This window comes from Haemaphysalis longicornis, unplaced genomic scaffold, assembly GCF_048455015.1.
Source record: "Haemaphysalis longicornis isolate Haplotype H1 unplaced genomic scaffold, Haemaphysalis longicornis Haplotype H1 scaffold_7, whole genome shotgun sequence".
Classification (NCBI taxonomy): Eukaryota; Metazoa; Arthropoda; class Arachnida; order Ixodida; family Ixodidae; genus Haemaphysalis; species Haemaphysalis longicornis.
Window position 1 is genome coordinate 40,643,655 of NW_027526422.1, and position 19,691 is coordinate 40,663,345.

At 45.8% G+C, this 19,691-nt stretch overlaps 2 protein-coding genes across 3 annotated transcripts in view; both read right to left on the reverse strand.

Annotated features, from left to right (window-relative positions):
* Positions 1 to 4,949: 4,949 nt before the first annotated feature.
* LOC144145296 (uncharacterized) lies at positions 4,950 to 10,817 on the reverse strand. Its single transcript, XM_077676846.1, has 2 exons — positions 10,660 to 10,817; positions 4,950 to 10,416 (listed from the first exon to the last, which is right to left on the reverse strand). Exon 2 carries the CDS (start codon positions 10,408 to 10,410, stop codon positions 8,083 to 8,085), a length of 2,328 nt encoding a protein of 775 aa, XP_077532972.1. The 5' UTR covers positions 10,411 to 10,416; positions 10,660 to 10,817; the 3' UTR covers positions 4,950 to 8,082.
* Positions 10,818 to 11,802: 985 nt separating this feature from the next.
* Lztr1 (Leucine zipper like transcription regulator 1) overlaps positions 11,803 to 19,691 on the reverse strand; it is a 35,699-nt gene continuing 27,810 nt past the window's right edge. For both annotated transcript variants that reach the window (XM_077676843.1, XM_077676845.1), the window contains exons 16-20: positions 19,238 to 19,416; positions 16,907 to 17,004; positions 13,833 to 13,938; positions 12,867 to 12,947; positions 11,803 to 12,782 (exon numbers count right to left, since the gene is read on the reverse strand). In XM_077676843.1, coding sequence (XP_077532969.1) covers positions 12,591 to 12,782; positions 12,867 to 12,947; positions 13,833 to 13,938; positions 16,907 to 17,004; positions 19,238 to 19,416 — 656 coding nt within the window. In that variant the 3' untranslated portion in view covers positions 11,803 to 12,590. The remainder of the gene's footprint in view (positions 12,783 to 12,866; positions 12,948 to 13,832; positions 13,939 to 16,906; positions 17,005 to 19,237; positions 19,417 to 19,691) is intronic.

The following is a 19,691-nucleotide window of genomic DNA, read 5'->3' on the forward strand; positions in this document are numbered from 1 at the left end:
AGAGTGTTCTCGAAGGCTGAGCTGCCAGACGCCGGGCACTCCTCACGAGGCGCACACTCCCGTGCAATCGGTATTTTCTCTGTATATTTTTTGCGAGCTCCTCACGAGGTGCCAGCTCAGATGCGCTCAGCTGGGCTAAATTTTCTGGTAACGCTTGTCGGTGGAACTAAAAGTTTATACAGCTCTGCTGTCGGGTTGTCGCTAGCGTATCCGACCCTAGTTGGAGCCACCATCTCTGTTCCGTCTCTGCACGAAGTGAATACCTGCTTTTTACATTCACCTATTTGGCTGATCATCGAAACCGAGGTGTTGGAATGAAATGTTTTTCACTCCAGTTTCTGTTTCATTCCACCCGCCGCGGTGGCTCAGTGGCTAAGGCGTTGCGCTGCTGGGCACGAGGTCGCGGGTTCGATTTCCGGCCGCGGCGGCCGCTTTTCTGATGGAGGCGAAAAGCAAAAACGCCCGTGTGTACGAGATTTCGGCGCACGTTAAAGATCCCCAGGTGGTCAAAATTAATCCGGAGCCCTCCACTACGGCGCGCCTCATCGCCTGCGTTGCGTCGGCGCGTTAAACCCTACAATCAATCAATCAATCTGTTTCATTCCGTAAATAAAAGCCCTGTTTCAGTTCAGCTCTGGAATGAAAAAAATAGTGGTTCATAACGGTTCGTGTTAGCGTGCAATAAAAATTGAGAATTGTGAAATTGTTAAAAACATCAGGTGATGCTGAGTGATTTTTTGTGAAAATTTTCGTTGAATACCTTAAATGCACACACACAAAAAAAATGCACACCTAAGCACTCCCTGTCATGTACATTATGATGGCGCAGCTGCTAATGACGCTCCATGTTTCCACACTGGTCCCCGAAAACTAAATTCCGGCAGTCCTCAACCTGGTAGGTTTTATTCAGACACTGCGGTAGATGACAAATCTTCGAGCGCTATTTGGTTTGGGGCACCGCAGTTGTCAGGTGCGAACATTCCATGCCTCCAGAAAACCGGCGTGCTATGCGCATAAGCTCAATTCTCGAGTATGCCGCCTTGGTCTGGGAACCGAACACTAAACCTTTTATTAATAAAGTTGAGGCAGTTCGAAACCCTGCTCTGCACTTTGTTGCTAACTCGTACATTTTTCACCAGTTTGAAATGCTCCGTCTCATTTGACACACTAAAAGCCAGGCGCCCCTCTTCTCTGTGTTTAATCTTAAAACAGTGTCACGTCAATTCATCAAGTGGACAGGACACACAGAAAAAAAGTTTAAATGACGAGGACTATATTTCGGAGCACACGTCAAGTACCGGTAAACAGTCAAAAAAAGTGTTCTTGCGGTTTGAGTTTGCAAGTCAAAGTATTGTGTCGCCTCCCGTTACGGGCGATGTCTTCCTATTTGATGTGAGGGCCAAGGTGACCATCGTGTATCGTAGTGCTTGCACGATCGCCCCAACAGCCAAGGGAGCGAGCCTTAGTTGCGATGTGGAACTGGCGTCGCAGCGTAGCCCAAGCGTCCCAGCCCGGTAGCTTATTTGGTAACCTGGAGTCACCGATGGAGCATTGCCTCAGGGTCTCCCTCCTGGATCGTCGCCTTTACCTTCTGTCAGTGGCCTGATGCGTCGTCAGGTTGCGATAACCCCGGGGTTGGTTCCAGGAGCGTAGCCAGGTCTTCTCCTCCTCTTCCTTCTCCCAATGCTTGCCTCCTTCCTCTTCCTCTTCTCCTCTTTCTGTTCATTTCACTGTTGTCTCACTTCGTACGTTCTTGTTAGGCACATACTCCGTGGAGGGGCTTCGGCACACATCCATTTGGGGGTTGCTCATGACAAACTGATTGTATGAGAGGAGGTAGCGACGGATCAACATCAGTTCCTGCAGCTCCCCACGTACACATCCAGATGAAGGGATAACAGCAAAAACATTGGCGAATATTCATGACGCACATCCGCATTGCAAGCGCCTTTTTCTTAAAACTAACAGATCGGAATGCTCTACCGGACACTGCTCTTTCCGCCCCTTATGAAATGTTGTTCGCTGCACTCTGGCAGCACTTGCATACAAGCATAAAATGACTTGTAGCTGTTTCCATAGAGTGTGCCGCTCTAACATACTGTTTTCTCTGCTAATAGTGTATGTTGCTATAATAACGCCAAACATTCTATTTTCTCTTCTTTATTATTATGTCATGTTTCAAATTATCCGTTTTTATTCATGTATAACCCAGCTGCAACAATGCCACTGGGCGAATGTACGGTAGGTATGTTTAAATAAATAAATAAATAAGGCCGCAATGTAGGCACCGCAGCCAGCTGCGCGAGGCGATCGTGTCGAGAGCTCAGCGCTGACAATCAAGACAGACTGAAAGAGTATGGAAGCAAGCGGCAAGCCTGCCGAAGGAGCGAGGGCGTCAGTGAGATGAAAAGCAATTTGATGCGACCAAACCGACAGCAATCTCACACCTCGTTGCATGAAAAATGAAATACAGTAATCCCTCGTAAATACGAACTTGGATATCTCGAAATATCCGTTAAGCCGAAACGTTTTCTTGCAGTGCATTTGCCTCCCATAAGCGCTATTTGCAGTAGGATGGAGAGTTGGGCGAGTTGGTGAAGTGACATGGTTGGTTGGAAACAGCGCGTTAAAACGGGATCACGAAGAAAAGAACCAACCATGGTGCTATTTGCCCCCCTTTATCTCAAAAATTTTTTTCAAGGGACCATGGGTATCTCGAAACACTCACGGAGGACACGAGGTGAATTCTGCAACAGGAAGCTGATAAGGTCCCCGTTCATACACTTCGGTGGTGTATACGACTCGAACACGGTCGTGAGCGATAAATTTATGCGGAGTACCCGCTGTACAAGACCAATGCTCGGAATGGTCTCAGACTAAAGTGACCAGACATCCTGATTCAGGCGGGGCGCCTTGGTTTTGCGGCTGAGGTCCCACTGTCCCACGGCCTGCATGTGGGATGGTGCTTTGTCGGCTGTAATTATGGAAAACGGGCATCAAGCCCAGTGTCACTAATGAAAAGTCGGAGGAATAAAATAGCCAAAAGAAACCGTTTTAGGAACTTCAAGAAAAGAGCGCACATGACGGGACTAAGCAAGAAACTGTTGTTTCTCACTTAGTCCCGATGTCTCAGCTGCTTTCTTGAAGTTAGTGTACCAAAAAACCGTTCAGCACGCCCATCTGCGTTTGACAAACAGTGGGTGAACATGCTTCAGTACTTAATTACTTATTCAGCAAATAACGCAGCATTGCTCGTAGAACAAAGGATGAGAGAACTATGAAACAAATGATCTTTCAGTTAAAACAAAACAGAATTGCATTTAGCCTTAATGTCCCTTCAAGCTATGTGCCACGTTCTTCCTTACCACCCCGCTTTGGGGTCCGAGGAGTATGGTCACTTTATCTGACGCCTACATTGTTGGGATAGTTGTGGACGGCGTAGCTGATCACGTGGACGACGAGGACCCTCCAGAAGTTTCTACAATGGCCGAAACAAGAAAAATGCTGCGCCTGCTTCACAACAAGTTGGAATGTAGAGGTAGCAACCAACAACTGATGCGATGCCTTGAACAGCTTGAGAACGCTTTTCTGGAACCAGATGCGAACGCAAAGCAGGCGAGCATCACGCAGTTCTTTCTTTCGCAATAATAAAAATTTGTCTTTCCTGCAAATTATTTTGCCTTTATTAAAAAGTTTCCTCGTGCCACAGGGTGAAGCTTTTTTTATAAGGACTAGCACTTATTTCAATGACCTGTCAACAAATTTTTGGCATTTTGATTCACTCTCAATTCCACCTATCTCGAAATTTTCAGTGGATTGTACGACTTCGAGTTAGCGAAGGATTACTATAAATCCTGAAATAACTTTCTGCTCAAACCAAAAACCGATTTTTTTTTTTTTTTCCGGTTTTGCTTTAGAACGAAATAATAGCTAACGTTCCATTTTCGTTTCGGCCAAAAATATTGTTTTTTTCATTTTTCAGTTCCGGATTTTGTTCCATTCAGACACCCTAATGGAAACATTCAAAACTGGTCACACGTGCTAGGCTTTCGTTTCATACTAGCTTCACTTGCGCAAAAAGACACAATAGATGAGGTATTCAACACAATGCACAATACAATGCATTGTGTTTTTGTCTGAGTGAACCTTCAGTAGGGAATACCAACTCCCCTAAACCAATACCTTACTGAACTTACACTGCCGTTTTGTGTCTAGTAAAGGAGCTGAAAAATGGCAGCAATTCTAAGAATACTACAGGTGGATTTAACTCTAACTACTGTCTTGTTCCATGAAGCATTTTTTTTCACTCGAGAAAAGTACTTGCTATTATGTACAGGCATTCACAGATAAGGATAAATGGTTCCCAACAAGAAAAAGATTCTGTAATGCAATTGTGTGCATTGTGCATCCTACACTAACAGCAGCTGCAATGGCAAATTCGAGTGTCCTTGCAGGGTTTGCATTAAAATGTAGTGAAGATCACAATTATTCCTTCAAAATATTTTGCAAGAACATGGGACATAATCGTAGGATCATTTGTACTCACGCAAATGTGCGTGCACCCACACGCACACTTACATGACATTTTATAATTCCACGCATATATGTCTCTCGATTTGCACCAAACTGCAACCTTTTTCAACACACTTAGGCTAAGATGAAGTATTTTTCTGAACAGCCACTCCCCGTTTTTACACCTTCCTTTAACTCTTGACGTACCATTCAAACTAAAACTCAGAATGGCGGTGCAGTGGAATGCCCGCAGAATCCTCCTCTCAAAAGTTACCCTTCAAGGACGTGACATTCCCTTACTCTTCTCACTACAGTGATGGGTTTGCAGTGCTACACATATGAAAAAGCTTTAGCTCAGCACTAGCCATACATATCCTGTCAAAATAACAGCACATTCTGAATGAGCATACGTTACACTGTGAGGTAACTACCCAACATTTCATGTCCAAACCATGGCAATTTATTGGTTAGTGGCAGTGGATTCCGGGCTAGAACATTCCAAGCATCATTGGCGAGAAAGCTGACAGCCGGTCTAGCACGTCGTGTTACCAACGTTTCGGGCCATAATGTTGGGTTTGTAAAACAGCGTCTTCACACCCTCATAGCTCTATAAGTAATCCTACAATTAAGTAAAATATAATTTCTACAGTCTTTTGAGTGGACAGAGGTGTGCTTACGTTACATGTCCCATCACATTAAGATTTTGTACAGCATTATTCAGAAGGCACATTACATTGCTATCTTACTCCGGTAAGGAACCAGTTCCAAGGTTCTGCTCATTTTTACTTCGAATGTTGCTTCGTTACCCCGGCTAGCAGCAGAACAATGTATCGTATCTTTTTTTCCCTTCTGTTAGCCAAATTGACCTTTAATGTCCACGGCAACAACTTGCATTACAGGTCCCAATAATTTTAGCCTTCGGGGCATAGCACAGCTTCCAGTAGTGGCGCTGAAAATGCCCCTATTGCAGCGTCTTTACGAATACGGCTAAGGAGGCCCCAAACAAGCATTTTTTCCCTCTGTGAGGCACACAGGCAAGTTCATTTATTCAAACACCCTCCACGTTCTGCACTTCAAATGCTGCGCACAAAGCAGTGTAGTACCTGAATGCAAGAGACACACTTGGATACCACATAGCTGTTGCATAAGCAAATCTAAAGCTAAATACTCCTTTCCTTTCACGCAGATGACACTGTTGAACTTTCTTCCATAAGCAGCCAAGAGTACAGGATTTTAAATAAACGGCTACCATGGCTACTAATCACACCCGGAATATTTCAGATGCTGTCAACGATACCCACAGCAAGCCTCAATGGCCACACTTTGAAAACTCGCGCAAGCTGGGAGGAAACTTCCGTGACAGTCCACAATGCACCTCCTATCACTCCCACACTGACAATGCTGTGTACACTTCACATTTCTAAAGGTAAAAGATGAAAAAAAAAAAAAAAAAAGAGCTGCTTTGGCAGCATAAAAGACCAGAACCTTGGTCGTAACAACCGCAGAAAGGCCAGAGCCATACAGGAGTTTAATTAACACTGAAACCGATAGGGCCCACTATATTAGATGTTTACACGTAAACAGGTGCACCACAGCTAAAATGACAGCAGTGACAATGATAACACCGAATGAGGTTACAACGCTTGGCGCTAATCGCGAGAGCTTGCAGCTAACAGTGAGGGCGATGAGGTGACAGGTTCAACAGCACTCAGAGGTAGAAACACAAAATGCACCAATTTTTGGTGAAGCATGCGAAAATTTAGGCTTCAGCACAACATTTGTAAAACCAAAACACTGGCAAAAAAAAAAAAAAAAAAAAAGAGAGAAAGAACCCGACTTGCCCATTTCGAATTACAGATATCAGCACCTCAGAAAAGGTCTTGGGGTTGCAGATACACAAGTATGTGTGTGTGTGTGTACTTTCTTTGCACGTATATAGTTCATTGTTTAGCTATGTACGAGTTCGGTGAGAAAAAAATACAACCACGCAAACAAAAAAATTCCGAAGTTCATCACACCAGTTAACACCGTACCAGAACCGGAATGTCGGGAGAATTGCGATGAAGATACAAAGCAACACTTACATGCACAATAACAGTTCAATTCATACGTGCGCCCCTAACACGAACAGGACACATTTCCAACTGTATAACCAAGCACCGAATACCCATGATTGCACTTTTCAGATCTTTTACAAAGGTTTGCTCACACCAGAGAGTATGATGGCAATACAGCAGGCAACAGAAATGCATCCATGTACCATCCACTACACTGGTGGCTACTAGAGCGATCGCTTGGCTTTAATTAAGCAATTTCGGGATTAAATCACTTTTTCTCACTCATTACTCCCACCTGTGAATGGGCCTTAACGAGTAAGTGTTTCAAAAACAACTCCACAGCACTGTGTCACTGGGTCATGCCAGGGTTATTTTCAGAAAACTGAATTCACAGACATTCAGCCTCGGAGCTCAACAGCTGCCAAAAGGTGACATTACTTGTTTTAACAGCTTCACCTTTAGAGAAAGCACACAAAAATGAGCATACTATCGGCTGCTTTTGTAGCTTACAAGCAAGACGGCGGTGAAGACTAAAGATAGTCAAAACTGAATTGAAGCTGAACAAAACAGCTGTCATGACTGGCCTGCCCCGCCTTTCGATTGTTTCATTCAACACCCCGAGTTATAAATGTATAGATATAAAAATGGTACACGAGACATTTTCTGGCTGGGCCACACAGAATGACAGTCCGAATAATGAGAAGGGGCTACGAAACCTTGCAACACTTTGAGTGGACAAGCAACATCACGCGCATATTGGGGCCTGAGCAGCAGAGACCTGTCACGACAAAGATTACAGATGAATGAACATGTTCATGTTCACAAAGCTTTGCGTCGCCAGGAATTTAGCACATAATCTGCAACTGTAAAGGCTAATAATTCTACATGAAAACTTCGTTACGTATATACACACGCAAAACAAAAAACAAAACTTTTGTGTCCACAAGAGTCCGCATGACACACTACTATCACTGTTTGCTTTTGTTACACTTCCAGTTTCCCACCAGGTTTACTAAATAGCATCAATTGAAAAAAAAGAACATTATAATTTGCCTCAAATTATCACCCACCAAATATCGAAACAGCAAAATAAATACTTTCAAGGCAAATGCATATTACTGGAGACTACCAATCTTAAGGAGAGCAGAAAGAGGCTGCGCCGCTTACACGGAGCATGCTTACATCACAAACTATTTTTTCAGCACCAATGTGACATAAAAACATGCAGTGATTTATTTTCAGCCGATTGAAAAAGTGAAGCAATGACGACAAAAACCATACAGACATCGGCTGGGAAGGTTGGATCGAACACTTTTCTCACTTAGAGCTGAATGTCTTAAAAAATGTACGGGGGGCCAGATAGTCGACATGCCTACAGTGCAAAAACAAGGTTCTTGTGACCAGGCTCTGTATTGCAGACAAGCGTGGATACAGGTCAGAATGCAACATTAAAAAAAAAAAAAAAATGACAAACACCAATCCAAATGCTGGTCAGGTAAAAAGAACGTCTCTCTCACGCGGGCCTGAACGTCTTAAAAATGTCCGTAAGCCGGATAGTCGGCGTGATCTTTGACACATGCTGCCACTGCTGCAGCGGCACACGTGTTCCGGCCAAATTCACGTACATGGTGTTTGGGTCGCAGCCCCCCAGGACAACGGTTGGCCTCCGACGGGCGACAGCTGGGCCCCAGGATCTCCGGACGTTTGCGGAGGGAACTTCGATTGTCAGGTAGGAGGAGCCAGCAACTGGCTGCTGGCCCTTCAGACTGACTTGGATGGTCTCGTGAAGCAGGTGATCGTATTCGGTGAACTGAGGAGAAGACCACAAGACCACGTCCGATGGCTCAGCAGACTGGCTTGTTGTCGTCTGTGGACTCGGGAATGAAGCGCGGTCCACTCTCCGCTGTACAGAGCTAGCGCCAATGCGGTTCGCTGCCTGCAAGGGAGCAGCACTGCTACTCTGGCCAGCGTCAGAGCCATCGGCGACGCTTTCCCGTTGCTGCCGTTTAGGAACTGCCGGTTGGTTGTTCTCGCCAGCGGCTGCAGCGGCTGTGCCACTTCGCCTTTTCGAAGTTGTCGGCTGCTCATTTTCTTCGTTAGCCGTGGAAAACTCAGCCTGGTCCTCGGGACTGGTCACTGGTCTCTCCACTTTTCGTTTTCCTTTCTTAGGGCTGGGGACTGCAGCCACCTCGTTGCGATCCTTAGTCGGGTTACCTGGGGAAACAGGAATCACCATTTTCTTTTTCTTCGGCTTGGAGGCTGGAGTGGACTGCTCCGAAGCTGGGCTGGAAATCGGCGTTGGGGCAGCCTTGACCATCTTCCCCTTTGCCTTTTTTGGTTTCGGGAGATCGTTCAGCTCACTGCTACCTTGAACGTGACTATCAGCCGGGGTAACTTCTGGCATGCTTGCCTTTCCCTTTGCTTTCTTTGACTTTGGAGCAGCACTTGGTGCATCCCCATCTTGGTGTGAGCTACTTTCAATGCCGGTGCTGTCAACACTATCGGGAATTTCCGGTTGAGCAGATTTCCTTTTGCTTTTGTTCGCCGAAGTTGGCGTGCTCTTGCCTTTGTTTGCTGGAGCTGGTGTGCTTTTCTTTTTGGCACTGCCAGTCTTTTTGGGCGTGGTGGTGTTTTCAGAAGCTTTCGGCGGCTCTTGCAGACTCTCTCCATCAGCTTCCTTACTTTCCCCATTTTGGGTGAGCGCATTTGTGACGGACCCTTTCTTGCGTTGGGATTCCGCAGGCTTCGCTGGACTGGTTTTCTTCACTTGGGCAGTGTCCTTGGCTTTTCGCACAAAGCTGAGTCGTTTCACAACACCAGAGTCCTCCTGGCCCTCGGCAGCCGATGCTTTGCGCTTTCGCTGTGCAATTGGCACGTCGCTGTCGCTGTCCGACGTTACGGGGCGCTGATTCCCACTTAGCTTGCGCACTCTCCGAGCGAGCGGGGCATCGCTGTCACTGTCCGACGAAACGAGGCGCAAGCTCCCACTTTGCTTCACAGGCGACGACTCGGCAGATGACACGTCAGGGGTCCCACTGCCCTGACGAGGTTTGACATTTTGGCTACTCTCAATCAACTTCTGACTAGCCACCCTCTGCCGGGAAGTCCGTCGAGGCGACTGAATAGTCTCATCTGGCACTTTTATCCCACCGTCCGACCTCTCCAAACTGCCTTCGGCATCGTTCGGAACTTGGTCACTTTTCTTCGGTTCCTCTGTCGGAGTGATAGCAGAGGCGTCGCCATCGGGGGTAGGCTCTGAAATTTTTTGCGTTTGCATCTGACTCAGTTCATCGCTCGCTGGCTCTACAGTCTCTTCGGTATCCTGAGAAGCTCCCGCAGTTGTTTGCGGCAGTGGGGCGCCATCGGAGTCTTTAACTTCAGAAACAGGGGGCGCACATTCATAGACGGGCGGGGAATCCTGGTTATCGGGGAGAACGTATTCGGGATCGGGGAGAACATATTCGGGGTCAGGGCGAGCATCTTCACTGGCGGCGAAGGCGACATCGGCCTCTTCATCACGCGTTGTAGGCAACTCATCACCGCTGTCTTCGATACACTCAGGGGAAGAAGCGAGGGACTCAGTTTTGCGATCACATTGCTCTAATGAATCGCGATGCGCGCCACCGTTGCTGTCCGTAGTCGCGTCACCCAGTGCCTCCGGGGCTGGTGCGTCGGTTCGCGCTGTGGCGTTCAGCTCCGATATGATGTCCTCAATTGTTTCACCGCGATCGCTGCGATCGCTCGCGAAGCTTGGCTCGGCGACGCCTGGCATCTTGTCCCGAGGTTTGGCCGTTTTCTGCGGTGAACCGTTGATAGCGTAACCCTTCACCGCAGATTCCATTTTCACCTGGTGGACAACCAAAACCAAATTAATCAACTGCAGCAGCCGACAACCATAAAAAAGTTTGAACAGCACAGTGAAGACTTTTTGATAAGGTGCGACGAGAGCGTAGAATCTTCAACTTTCAACTATTGGCATAAACATGCCGGTCGTTTTAAGGCCTAGAGTAAGGAGGCCTCCAACACGACGCACGGCTGTGTAGTACTTGGTTCACTGATAAACAAAGCCGCTGCTACATTTGGTACTCACCGCAATGTCGCAATGACGAGCAGTAAACCGGCGTCAGCAGAAATGATTCAACGCATAGCGCGCCACTACAAAGGTCTTCGCACTTTCAGCTTTCGGTGCTTTGAGCGCGGCGATTGCGACGGCGGTAGCTTCGCTTAATGGCCGCTCATCGTCGCCCCGATCGCCAGATACTGCAAACCTGTGGCCCATGGAGAATCTTGATAAAAATTTTATAGGCAAAAAAAAAAAATAATAATAGAGTCCGGCGCTGCTCTCGAGCGGCCCGAAATGAGGAGGAGGGGGATGAGGAGGAAAAACTTCTGTGAGCCTTGGGGATGCGAGTGTTTCCTCCGTCCAGGAAATCATGAAACGATGGTGCTGTCTTATTCCTGGACACTAGGAGTTGCTATGAATTCAAGCCGGCGCTGGTCGTCAGGTTCTCCCACAGCTCGGGGAGGGGAAGTGGTAAAGGTGGGAGGGCTCGGTTGTGTGGTTGTGTGCGCACCCCAAGATCATGTGTATGAGGGTATGTGGGTTAGGGCAGAATTTACATGTGGCAGGGTATTGGGTGGGGTACATCCGATGTAGCCTAGTTGGGTGAGCAAAGGTGTTTGAAGCCTCTGGAGGATTACTTCTGTTTTAGTACGCTGCGGGTGACAGGGAAAATGTCTTAGTGTGCGGTAATGTTGGGTGATGTCTTGAAATGTAAGCAGGGAACGAGACAGTGTCTCTCCGGAGACCTGGGAGGAGAGTTCGCAGGCTTGTCGATGGGCAAAATTGTTGCCTGTTAGTGAGGAGTGTCCCGGGGTCCAGACAATGTCAATCTTCCCGTTGGTGGCGTGTTGAGCCAGGAGGTTCCACGTAGTCGAGGCCACGTAACCTGATAAAAAGCTCCAACAGACGGCTTGACAGTCCGTAATTACAAGAGTTGCACGTGTTTGAGCGATGGCGAGGGCCACAGCAAGATCTTCCGCGGCCCAAATAGACGTGGTCTTGATTGAGGCACAGTTACCATGGCTAAGTGATGGGACGGATTGGAGTAAGGGCTGGCATGACAAAGGAGTTCTAAAAAAAGAAAGAGTACGGCACTGCTCTCGAGCAGTCTAAAATGACAAAGGAGTCCTATGGGGTAAAAGTCTCACATGCTTACCTTTCTTTGTAGAATAGCGGGAACGAGAACACCCTTTTATTTTTCACCCATAATCCAACATGACAGAGTGCGACACTTGTTCTACATCATCGCACGGGGTACTTTTATAAAGGGTTAGCTAGGTTACAGACACAACGTGGCACAAAAAAGAAATGCAGTCTCGCACAAGAGTGCGCAGACGAGCAAGCAGTTTATGAATACGCAGTCACTGGGTTAGCCCACGCCTTTAAATAATAAATGCATTTTTAAAGATTAGACCCCTCTGCATTTAACGAAGAACAAAACACATACTGAATATATTCAGTGTGCATTTTGTCTCTTATTAAATGTGGAGGGCATTATGACAACCAAGGAGTGGTCAAGAAGTGTACATGCAAGATGATATACGTTTTAAAGCATCCCAACCACGCACTTCTCAGACAGACTTCAATGCTGGAATTGCAACTTGGCAACTTGCCAAAGATTTGTGGTGCAAGTGTAAAATGAGAGTGATCGCGGTCCTTCATTCAACCGGATGACACTGTTTCTTGATTGTTAACAACTCGCGTAACGTTTCTAGCATTAAGCTACTGTTCCGAAGGACACTAAATGTTCCCGACACTTCAATCCTCCGTGTTGGCACAACAATGCTACACGGGCACGGAGACTGCTGCAGTCAACTGGCAAAGAGGCGCACTATAAATGCAGAACAAGACTGCGTGCACAGTAATTCACTAGTTTCACTTGCGTCACTGCGGAACGCTATCTCCATCTCCACGACTGCCTTTTCAGCAGTGCAAGCACTGTCCATTTGGAGAAGCGTTCATTTGCAGCCACTGTCGTGGTAAGGGCTAGGGTCTAGCACAAGGCTTGCAGACCCTGCGGAATCACTGCACAGGCTGGCTGACGATACATCTTGGCAAAGCTTGGAGTCGCTCATGTCATCGGCCAGAGCTTCAAGAATGTCAAGCAGAAGGTCTTTGCTTAGGCTTCGGATCTTCGGTAGCCTTGCCACCTGCAAGCACGCAAGCAATAAGACACAGTCATCAGCACTATGTCCAGCTCCCTCAAAAGAGAAAAAAATGTGAAATCCACAAACCTTCGGATAATGATGCACAATAAGGCTGAGGGCATGTTTCTTCATGTCCGTAGCCTGAATTCTGTCTGCGGCCTCTAGGATCTGGTCGAAAAGAAAAATTGCATAATGACGTCCCTTGAGTGGATGCAGCGTGTGTACCATCCGAGTTTGTCCCACAAAGCATCAATGGGCCTATATCCGTGTATATCCAAACACTACACAACATTTGCAAGTACTGAACCAAAATTATTGAAGAAAGGCTGCACGACTAAAAATTCCAGTCTTAATGATTTCAATCTGAGCATCACACTGGCTAATGAGGTAACCACACAACACACAACTATGCCCCATCAAATGGCTGTCAACTTTAATGTTTGTTAGACTCAGGCTTACCAAAAATACCAAATCGAATCGCGCGACAAAAATGTGCATGCGACAGTACAGCTACTCCCACGGAGATGCTTGCAACCTATTACTAGGCTCCAATTACTGAACTGGCACACTCATTGACTGTTCAGCTGGCATTCCTTTTTTAAATGTTTTTGCTGACAAGCAGACAACAGAAGTACAGTCAATGCCATGATTGAGGCATTAAATCAGATGAAGGTTCAGACACTGCATTATGCAAACAAGACCCTGGTGCATCAATTGCCATATGCACATCTAATTAATGAAACACCTCTTAATTCCTTCTTAATGACTTGCTAACAAACACATCTGCAAGTATAGTAGTATAGTTCAGTTTCAGCCTAAAGTAACGTTACATTATTTACTCTGCAACACAGCAAGAAACATGTGGCTGCTGAACATCAACTATACTAAGAGTGCTAAGAGTAAGAAATGTAAATACGTAGCAATTGTGTGGGGGCTGCCTCGAAAGCCTTTCATTAAAAACACAATGCCAACCCACAAAAGCCGCCAATTTAAATTCACAAACAGCCAAAATGGAGAGAAAGCAAGCCAAGTATCCATCACTCTCCGACATACCTGAATAACATTCTCAAATGTGACGTTCATTTCCAGGTTCTCCTTGCAAAAGGCTTGCAAACGGTTGTTTGTGAAGCCGTAGAAGTAAGGGGCTGAAAACAGATATCTGGGAAATGCTGTCAAGGAACACAGATAGTGCTGTGCATAGCCTACCAAGGATAACATAAACGCAACCTGCAAATGCAGCCCTCAAATTTAGATTTGCTTTTAGTTTCTCTCAACTTTTCTCAGATAAGTACACGTGGAATCTCTGAAGCGAGGAGTGTGTCTACAGACATAAGTGCCTCTCAGTGCACATAGCAACCGCACATTTAGTATTTTAAAAGTGCTGTTTTATGTACTTCTATCTCCCAAAAGAAGCACTTTGGTAAACTCTAGTGCTATCATTTTAGCGGTACTTAGGCTGCACAACTTGATAATGCTCATAACTCAGAAGAGAGCGCCAAGAATCGTTCACTAATAGAGATAGCAATAAAGATACAGTAAAACCTCATTACAAGAGACACTCAAGGAACCCAAGAAACATGTCTCTAGTAACCAAGGTCTTTTGTATGCAATGTTGCTAACATGGCAAACATAGGAAAATCAACCGAACTGTTTTCAATGAAATGTCTCTTATAACCAAGTGTCTCTTGTATCTGTTGTAGAAGTGTCTCTTGTTCTACAGATTCACTGAACGAGACTACAAAAGTTGTATGTAAACCTGAAGTTGAAGTTGAAGCTTATTTCACATGTTTTAAAAGTGCATACAAGCAATAATACAGAAGGAGGTCCCGTAGTTAAAAAACTGGTTAAAGTATTTCCCCCCTATCCGTGATCTTGGCTTCTCCCAGTCAAGCTTCCCAAATATTCCGTTAGGATACACTGTAAACAATTTTGGCCAGGTGGTGTCTCCCTGTCTCACTCCCGTTTTGACCGGGAACTTTTCACTTTTCTTGTGGAGGAATGCCCGCACATCCTGCCCGTACATCCCTTATATATGCCCTCCAAGAGTCTTGCATAAACATCCTCTATTCCCGGGTCTTTTATTGTTGCCAGTACTGTTACGGTGTCTACAGAATCAAACACTTTTTCAAGGTCTATGAGTGCGGTGTAAAGGGGTCTGTTATACTCTGCACATTTTAGGGCGCAGTTCTCCGGCAGCCGTTACCCGAGATTCACGGTGTAGGCGTCCACGTAACCGAATGACCGAACGCAGAAGAGTTGGCAGAATGAAAATGGAGAGGAGCGTCGGCGAAGGGTGAGGAGGAGGGCGGCATGCGCGGCTATGGCTCTCTCACTGCCTCCCCCTCATTCCTGTTTATGCATCACCAGCAAAAAGAGCCCTCCCCACCCTCCCCCTCCCTAGACGCTGTTTCGTTGGCTGTTAATTCAAACCACGAGACATTTATGAGGGAGGTTCCAACATGACTTGCAACAACATGCTCGTCACTTCACCATGCAAGGCTAATTGGAACAACGTGACATTTGTGCAGGAGGTTCAAACATGATTTGCAACAACACGCCGGCCGGCGACGGTGACACGCTGCGAGATAACAGCAGAGAATCGCGCACCGCTGTGCGTTCACTGATCACGTGATCACTTCCTGAGACACAGCCGATATGCACCGAGACTGAGAAGACTGCAGCTCGCCCTCCGCCCAAATTTCACACTAGGGAGTATAGTAATCGCCAGTGCATTTTTTCTAATACCTGGTAGAGGAAAGGAAAAAAAAAAAAAAAAACAGAGTGCCCAAATTTCACAGCATAGTTAAATGGTCCAAACCTGCATTTGATAAGGTACAGTCAAATGCTTTACGACAGTAAACGCGGGAGCGCATGTTGCTCACTACACGCAGAGCACTCTAGTGACGGGCTGGCGTACTCTCACAGTTTGTATGTTAAGCAGACACACTCCCTGATAGCTAGCGCTTGATTGCACGGTTGTCTGCTGCAGAAGTTACGTCCCAACACCTAAAAGCGATTGCAGGGAAGGCCCTCGCAGATCAGGTGCTTTTTATCAGGCAACAAAACAGATATCTTTAAATGTTTGTTTTTCGCTTCCCAATTGGGTGATAAAAAGTGCTCTATCTTCACGTTTCCATACACCTTGATGGAACTACTGCTGCAGAAAATGGCAGAATCCAGCAGTTTTTTTAAGTGCAGAGCACTTTAGGGGCTCGCCTTTTCATCGCAGCTCACTGTAACGCTCGATGTCAGACGACTGCCAGAATCAGGCGGCGCAGCGAGATAACGGACCAAGTAGAGCCCGGCGTACCATCGTAGTGGCGTCCCACAGAGGCTTCAAAAGCCAAGTGGTTTAAATAGTCATAACTGTTCGAAACTCGCGAACCGCTGGTGCTTGTCATACATCAACCCGCTGTTCAGCACAAAGTAAACTGCCCGTGCATTTGAGGCAAAATATACGCAATTAACCGGCAGCGCCCGCGTTCATTTAGTTCGGAACGCTTGTTGGGTTGGTTTTTACGATAGTAAACGAAAAAAAGTGGCAGTGCAATGCCAGCCCGTGCGGGACGGAAAGCAAGCACAAAAAGAACAGAACTCCCGCTGGTGCTGTTTCAGGCAGCGGGTGCGCGAGCACTGCGGAGGCGGGAAATTTGAATTGCATTGGGTGGTAGCAGTGAGCAGATAACGGTTCTACAGCCCATTATGGCGAATCACTGCTCTGCACTTCCAACAGCTTTCACATTAAGTAGAACGGCTTTAATTTTTTCAGGGAGTGTGTCCGCTAAAAGTACAAACTGTGAGAGTGCATCAGCCTTTCCCCAGAGCCCTGTGCAGGTACGGAGTAGCGCATGCTCCCATGTTTACTGTCATAAAGCTTTTGACTGCACATGATGAACTTTAAGCCACATGTTTGTTCCGAATTGCTGTTTTCTTTTTTTCCACAAAGCCTAGTCTGCCTGACCAAGGAGTTTTATATACAGGCAAACCATGACAACAATTCATCCACGCCCGTTAAAACAGATTTGCCTAGATTTTAAAATTCACCCAACTTTCAATACATCTTCTGCTATCCAAGGCAGTGCGTAAAGACAAGAACCAGGAAGAAAAACGGTTCAAAAAAGGGATACAGAGAGTCTTCAGGCGGCATGCTGACATCCCCATAGTATATATACCGCAGCAGGGTATTGAAAGACTGGAGCGATGGAATCATCTCTCCGATGGCAATCTGAAACAACAGAATAGTCATAATGTTAACAACATGCATGAGTAGCACGTCAGAATTTTTCCAGCACATACACAATAGTGTTGCGAGAATTTTTAAACACGAAATCACCAGCCTAGGTAACACGCCGGAGTCAATTTCTCCTGCTTTCAACTACCCGTCTACTCAGCCATGCAGAGACACCCACAAAGGGCAACACTTAGCGCAGAGAGGCTACAGGGTGGTACACCAGAACACCGTGCCAGACAGACAGACAGACAGACAGACAGACAGACAGACAGACACAGACAGACAGACAGACAGACAGACAGACAGACAGACAGACAGACAGACAGAGAGAGAGAGAGAGAGAGAGAGAGAGAGAGAGAGAGAGAGAGAGAGAGAGAGAGAGAGAGAGAACAACTTTATTACAGAATTATTCAAACCCACTGCAGAACGAAACGTAAAATATCACATCATGCAAGCCCGGCCTACACCCGCCATGGCAACGTTTCATCCTGACTGAAACCAGTTTTGCATTTTTGGCAGATGAAAATTTAAAGGGATTGCAACTATGTATGTAATATGCACCTGCCAATTGTCAATTTGATATTTGATTCAATGTCTCAAGCGGACCATTCACATTTGATTCCCATCCAGACAATACAGAATATCCGCGTTATTGGTTCGATTAAACGTCCTCACAGTGCATTTTCAAAAAGAAAAATTCTGTCAAATGAACAATACTGCAACTACATTTTATTCAGTGCAGATTTTACAGCTGTGCATGTTTTTTTTGCCTACACGGTACGAAAGAAAAAGTAATGGTATGTCAAATGGGAGTTTAACACTTTCGTGAACACTATTCCGATAGTATGTTATCGATGAATACCAATTCAAATTTTGGCGCTCTCTGAGCACTTCTGGACCGCTAACGCCATCCAAATGGCAAAGAAGGAAATATTTTACTAGTTTCCCTTTCAAGTTTCGTTTTTCTGCTGCGGGGGGGATTTTTAAATGTCCTTCACCGGCGGGGAGACGAGCAAACGTGGTTTCAGTCATGACGTCGCTGCCGCTCGCCGATGTTTCGCGCAAACGAGGAATTTCGACGGATTACGATGTATCTGAGCTTGAATCTGTGCATGATGGTAGCAGCACAGACATGGAAGACAACTTCGATTCGTCAGACTTTAGTATGGACAGCGAAAGTGCGTCAAGTCACCCCAGACCATCGCCAGGCGTGCGCCGGTGAGTTTCGCTTTCTCCTCCGGTTCCTCTATCGCGGGCGCGCTTTGTTGTAAGCAGATCCAACCCTGTTCTAAAGGCCACAGCTTATTATCTGCAGGGTGTAGACTTCGTTCGGGTGAGACCACTTGGCACCACGAAGACAGCCCAGAGTTGACCTTGGCATAGCGTGCCGGAGCAGCGCGCAACTGTTTGTGTTTATATTTATATTTTTGTATGTAAATAACTTTTGTACTTACACAGTTTATATTTGCAGTATTATTCTACAAGTGTTTTACGTTAAAAGTGTATATTTCTAATTGTTTTTAAGTCTACCGTGTGCAAAGTAGCATTCAGGCTATCATCGTTTATTTTTCTTTTTGTTACTTTTTTTTGTTTTCACATTTTTTTGATAATATTCCTAATGCATCTGTTGTTCGAAATTATTACTGTTGGAAAGCTTCTTCCTCTATCATTTCATAACTTACACTTTAGCATCCATTATTTTCTGTAGCAAGAAAAAGAAATATTTCCTGGACTACCCAAAAACAACCGATTGGCAATAGTGTTTATATAATTGTATGTATGTACATACATTTTGTACTTACAGAGCTCATTTTCGCAGTATTACTTTATAAGGGCCTCATGTTCGAATTGTATATTTCAAAATTTTTTATGTGTATCCTGCGTAAAGTGGCATTGATGTTTTCATCATTTTTTTTCTTTTTGTTACTTTTTTGATAATTTTTTATAAGATTTATAAAAGAAAAACCTGCTGCTTAGAAAGCCCTATTCTTTCTTTATCATTTCGTATCTCACACTTCAACGTCAATCATTTTCCGTGGAAAGAAAAAAAAATATTTCAGGGAACACCCAAAAACAACTTATTTTTCCGCAGTCACGAAAGTGTTAAAAATGCTACCACCTCAGCAAAGATAGAACTGCTGAATTACACACCGGTTAGCATGCCTGAGACAGTTGTGCATGGACTCGCATACCACAAAACAACGAGAAAAACAGTTGGTGCCCTCACATTCACTGTGTTGTGGTCTGGCATGAAGGACCGGAACATGGCCTCGAAGTAGCTGCACCGAGCCACAAGCACCGACTTGTGCGCTGGGATGGGGTGCCCGTCAAGAAGCAGAGTGATGTCACAGAACTCGCGACCCGTCTCCTTCAGAAAAGTCTCCATGTCCTGCTCCAGCGTGGTCCCTGCAAAGGACAAAAGACTGGCTCAAACCGCGCCAAAAAAGAAAGGAAAAAATTCCCCGCTTCATATACTAGTAGTAGTACTCAGCTGGTTCGATTGCCCAGCTTTGCAACAGTGCCAATTCTTGCACATTCTATGTATGTTATTAGAAAATGTAGTCTGGTTGGTAGCTACAAATCAGGCACATATCTACGCGGAGATTGGACAACAAGTTTCCTAACAAATTAGTCTGGACGCACGCACGACACCTCATGTTCGATGGGACTGTGCGACAAGT

Coding starts and splice junctions, on each gene's coding strand:
- LOC144145296 (XM_077676846.1), bottom strand. CDS start 10,410: ATGGAATCTGCGGTGAAGGGTTACGCTATCAACGGTTCACCGCAGAAA.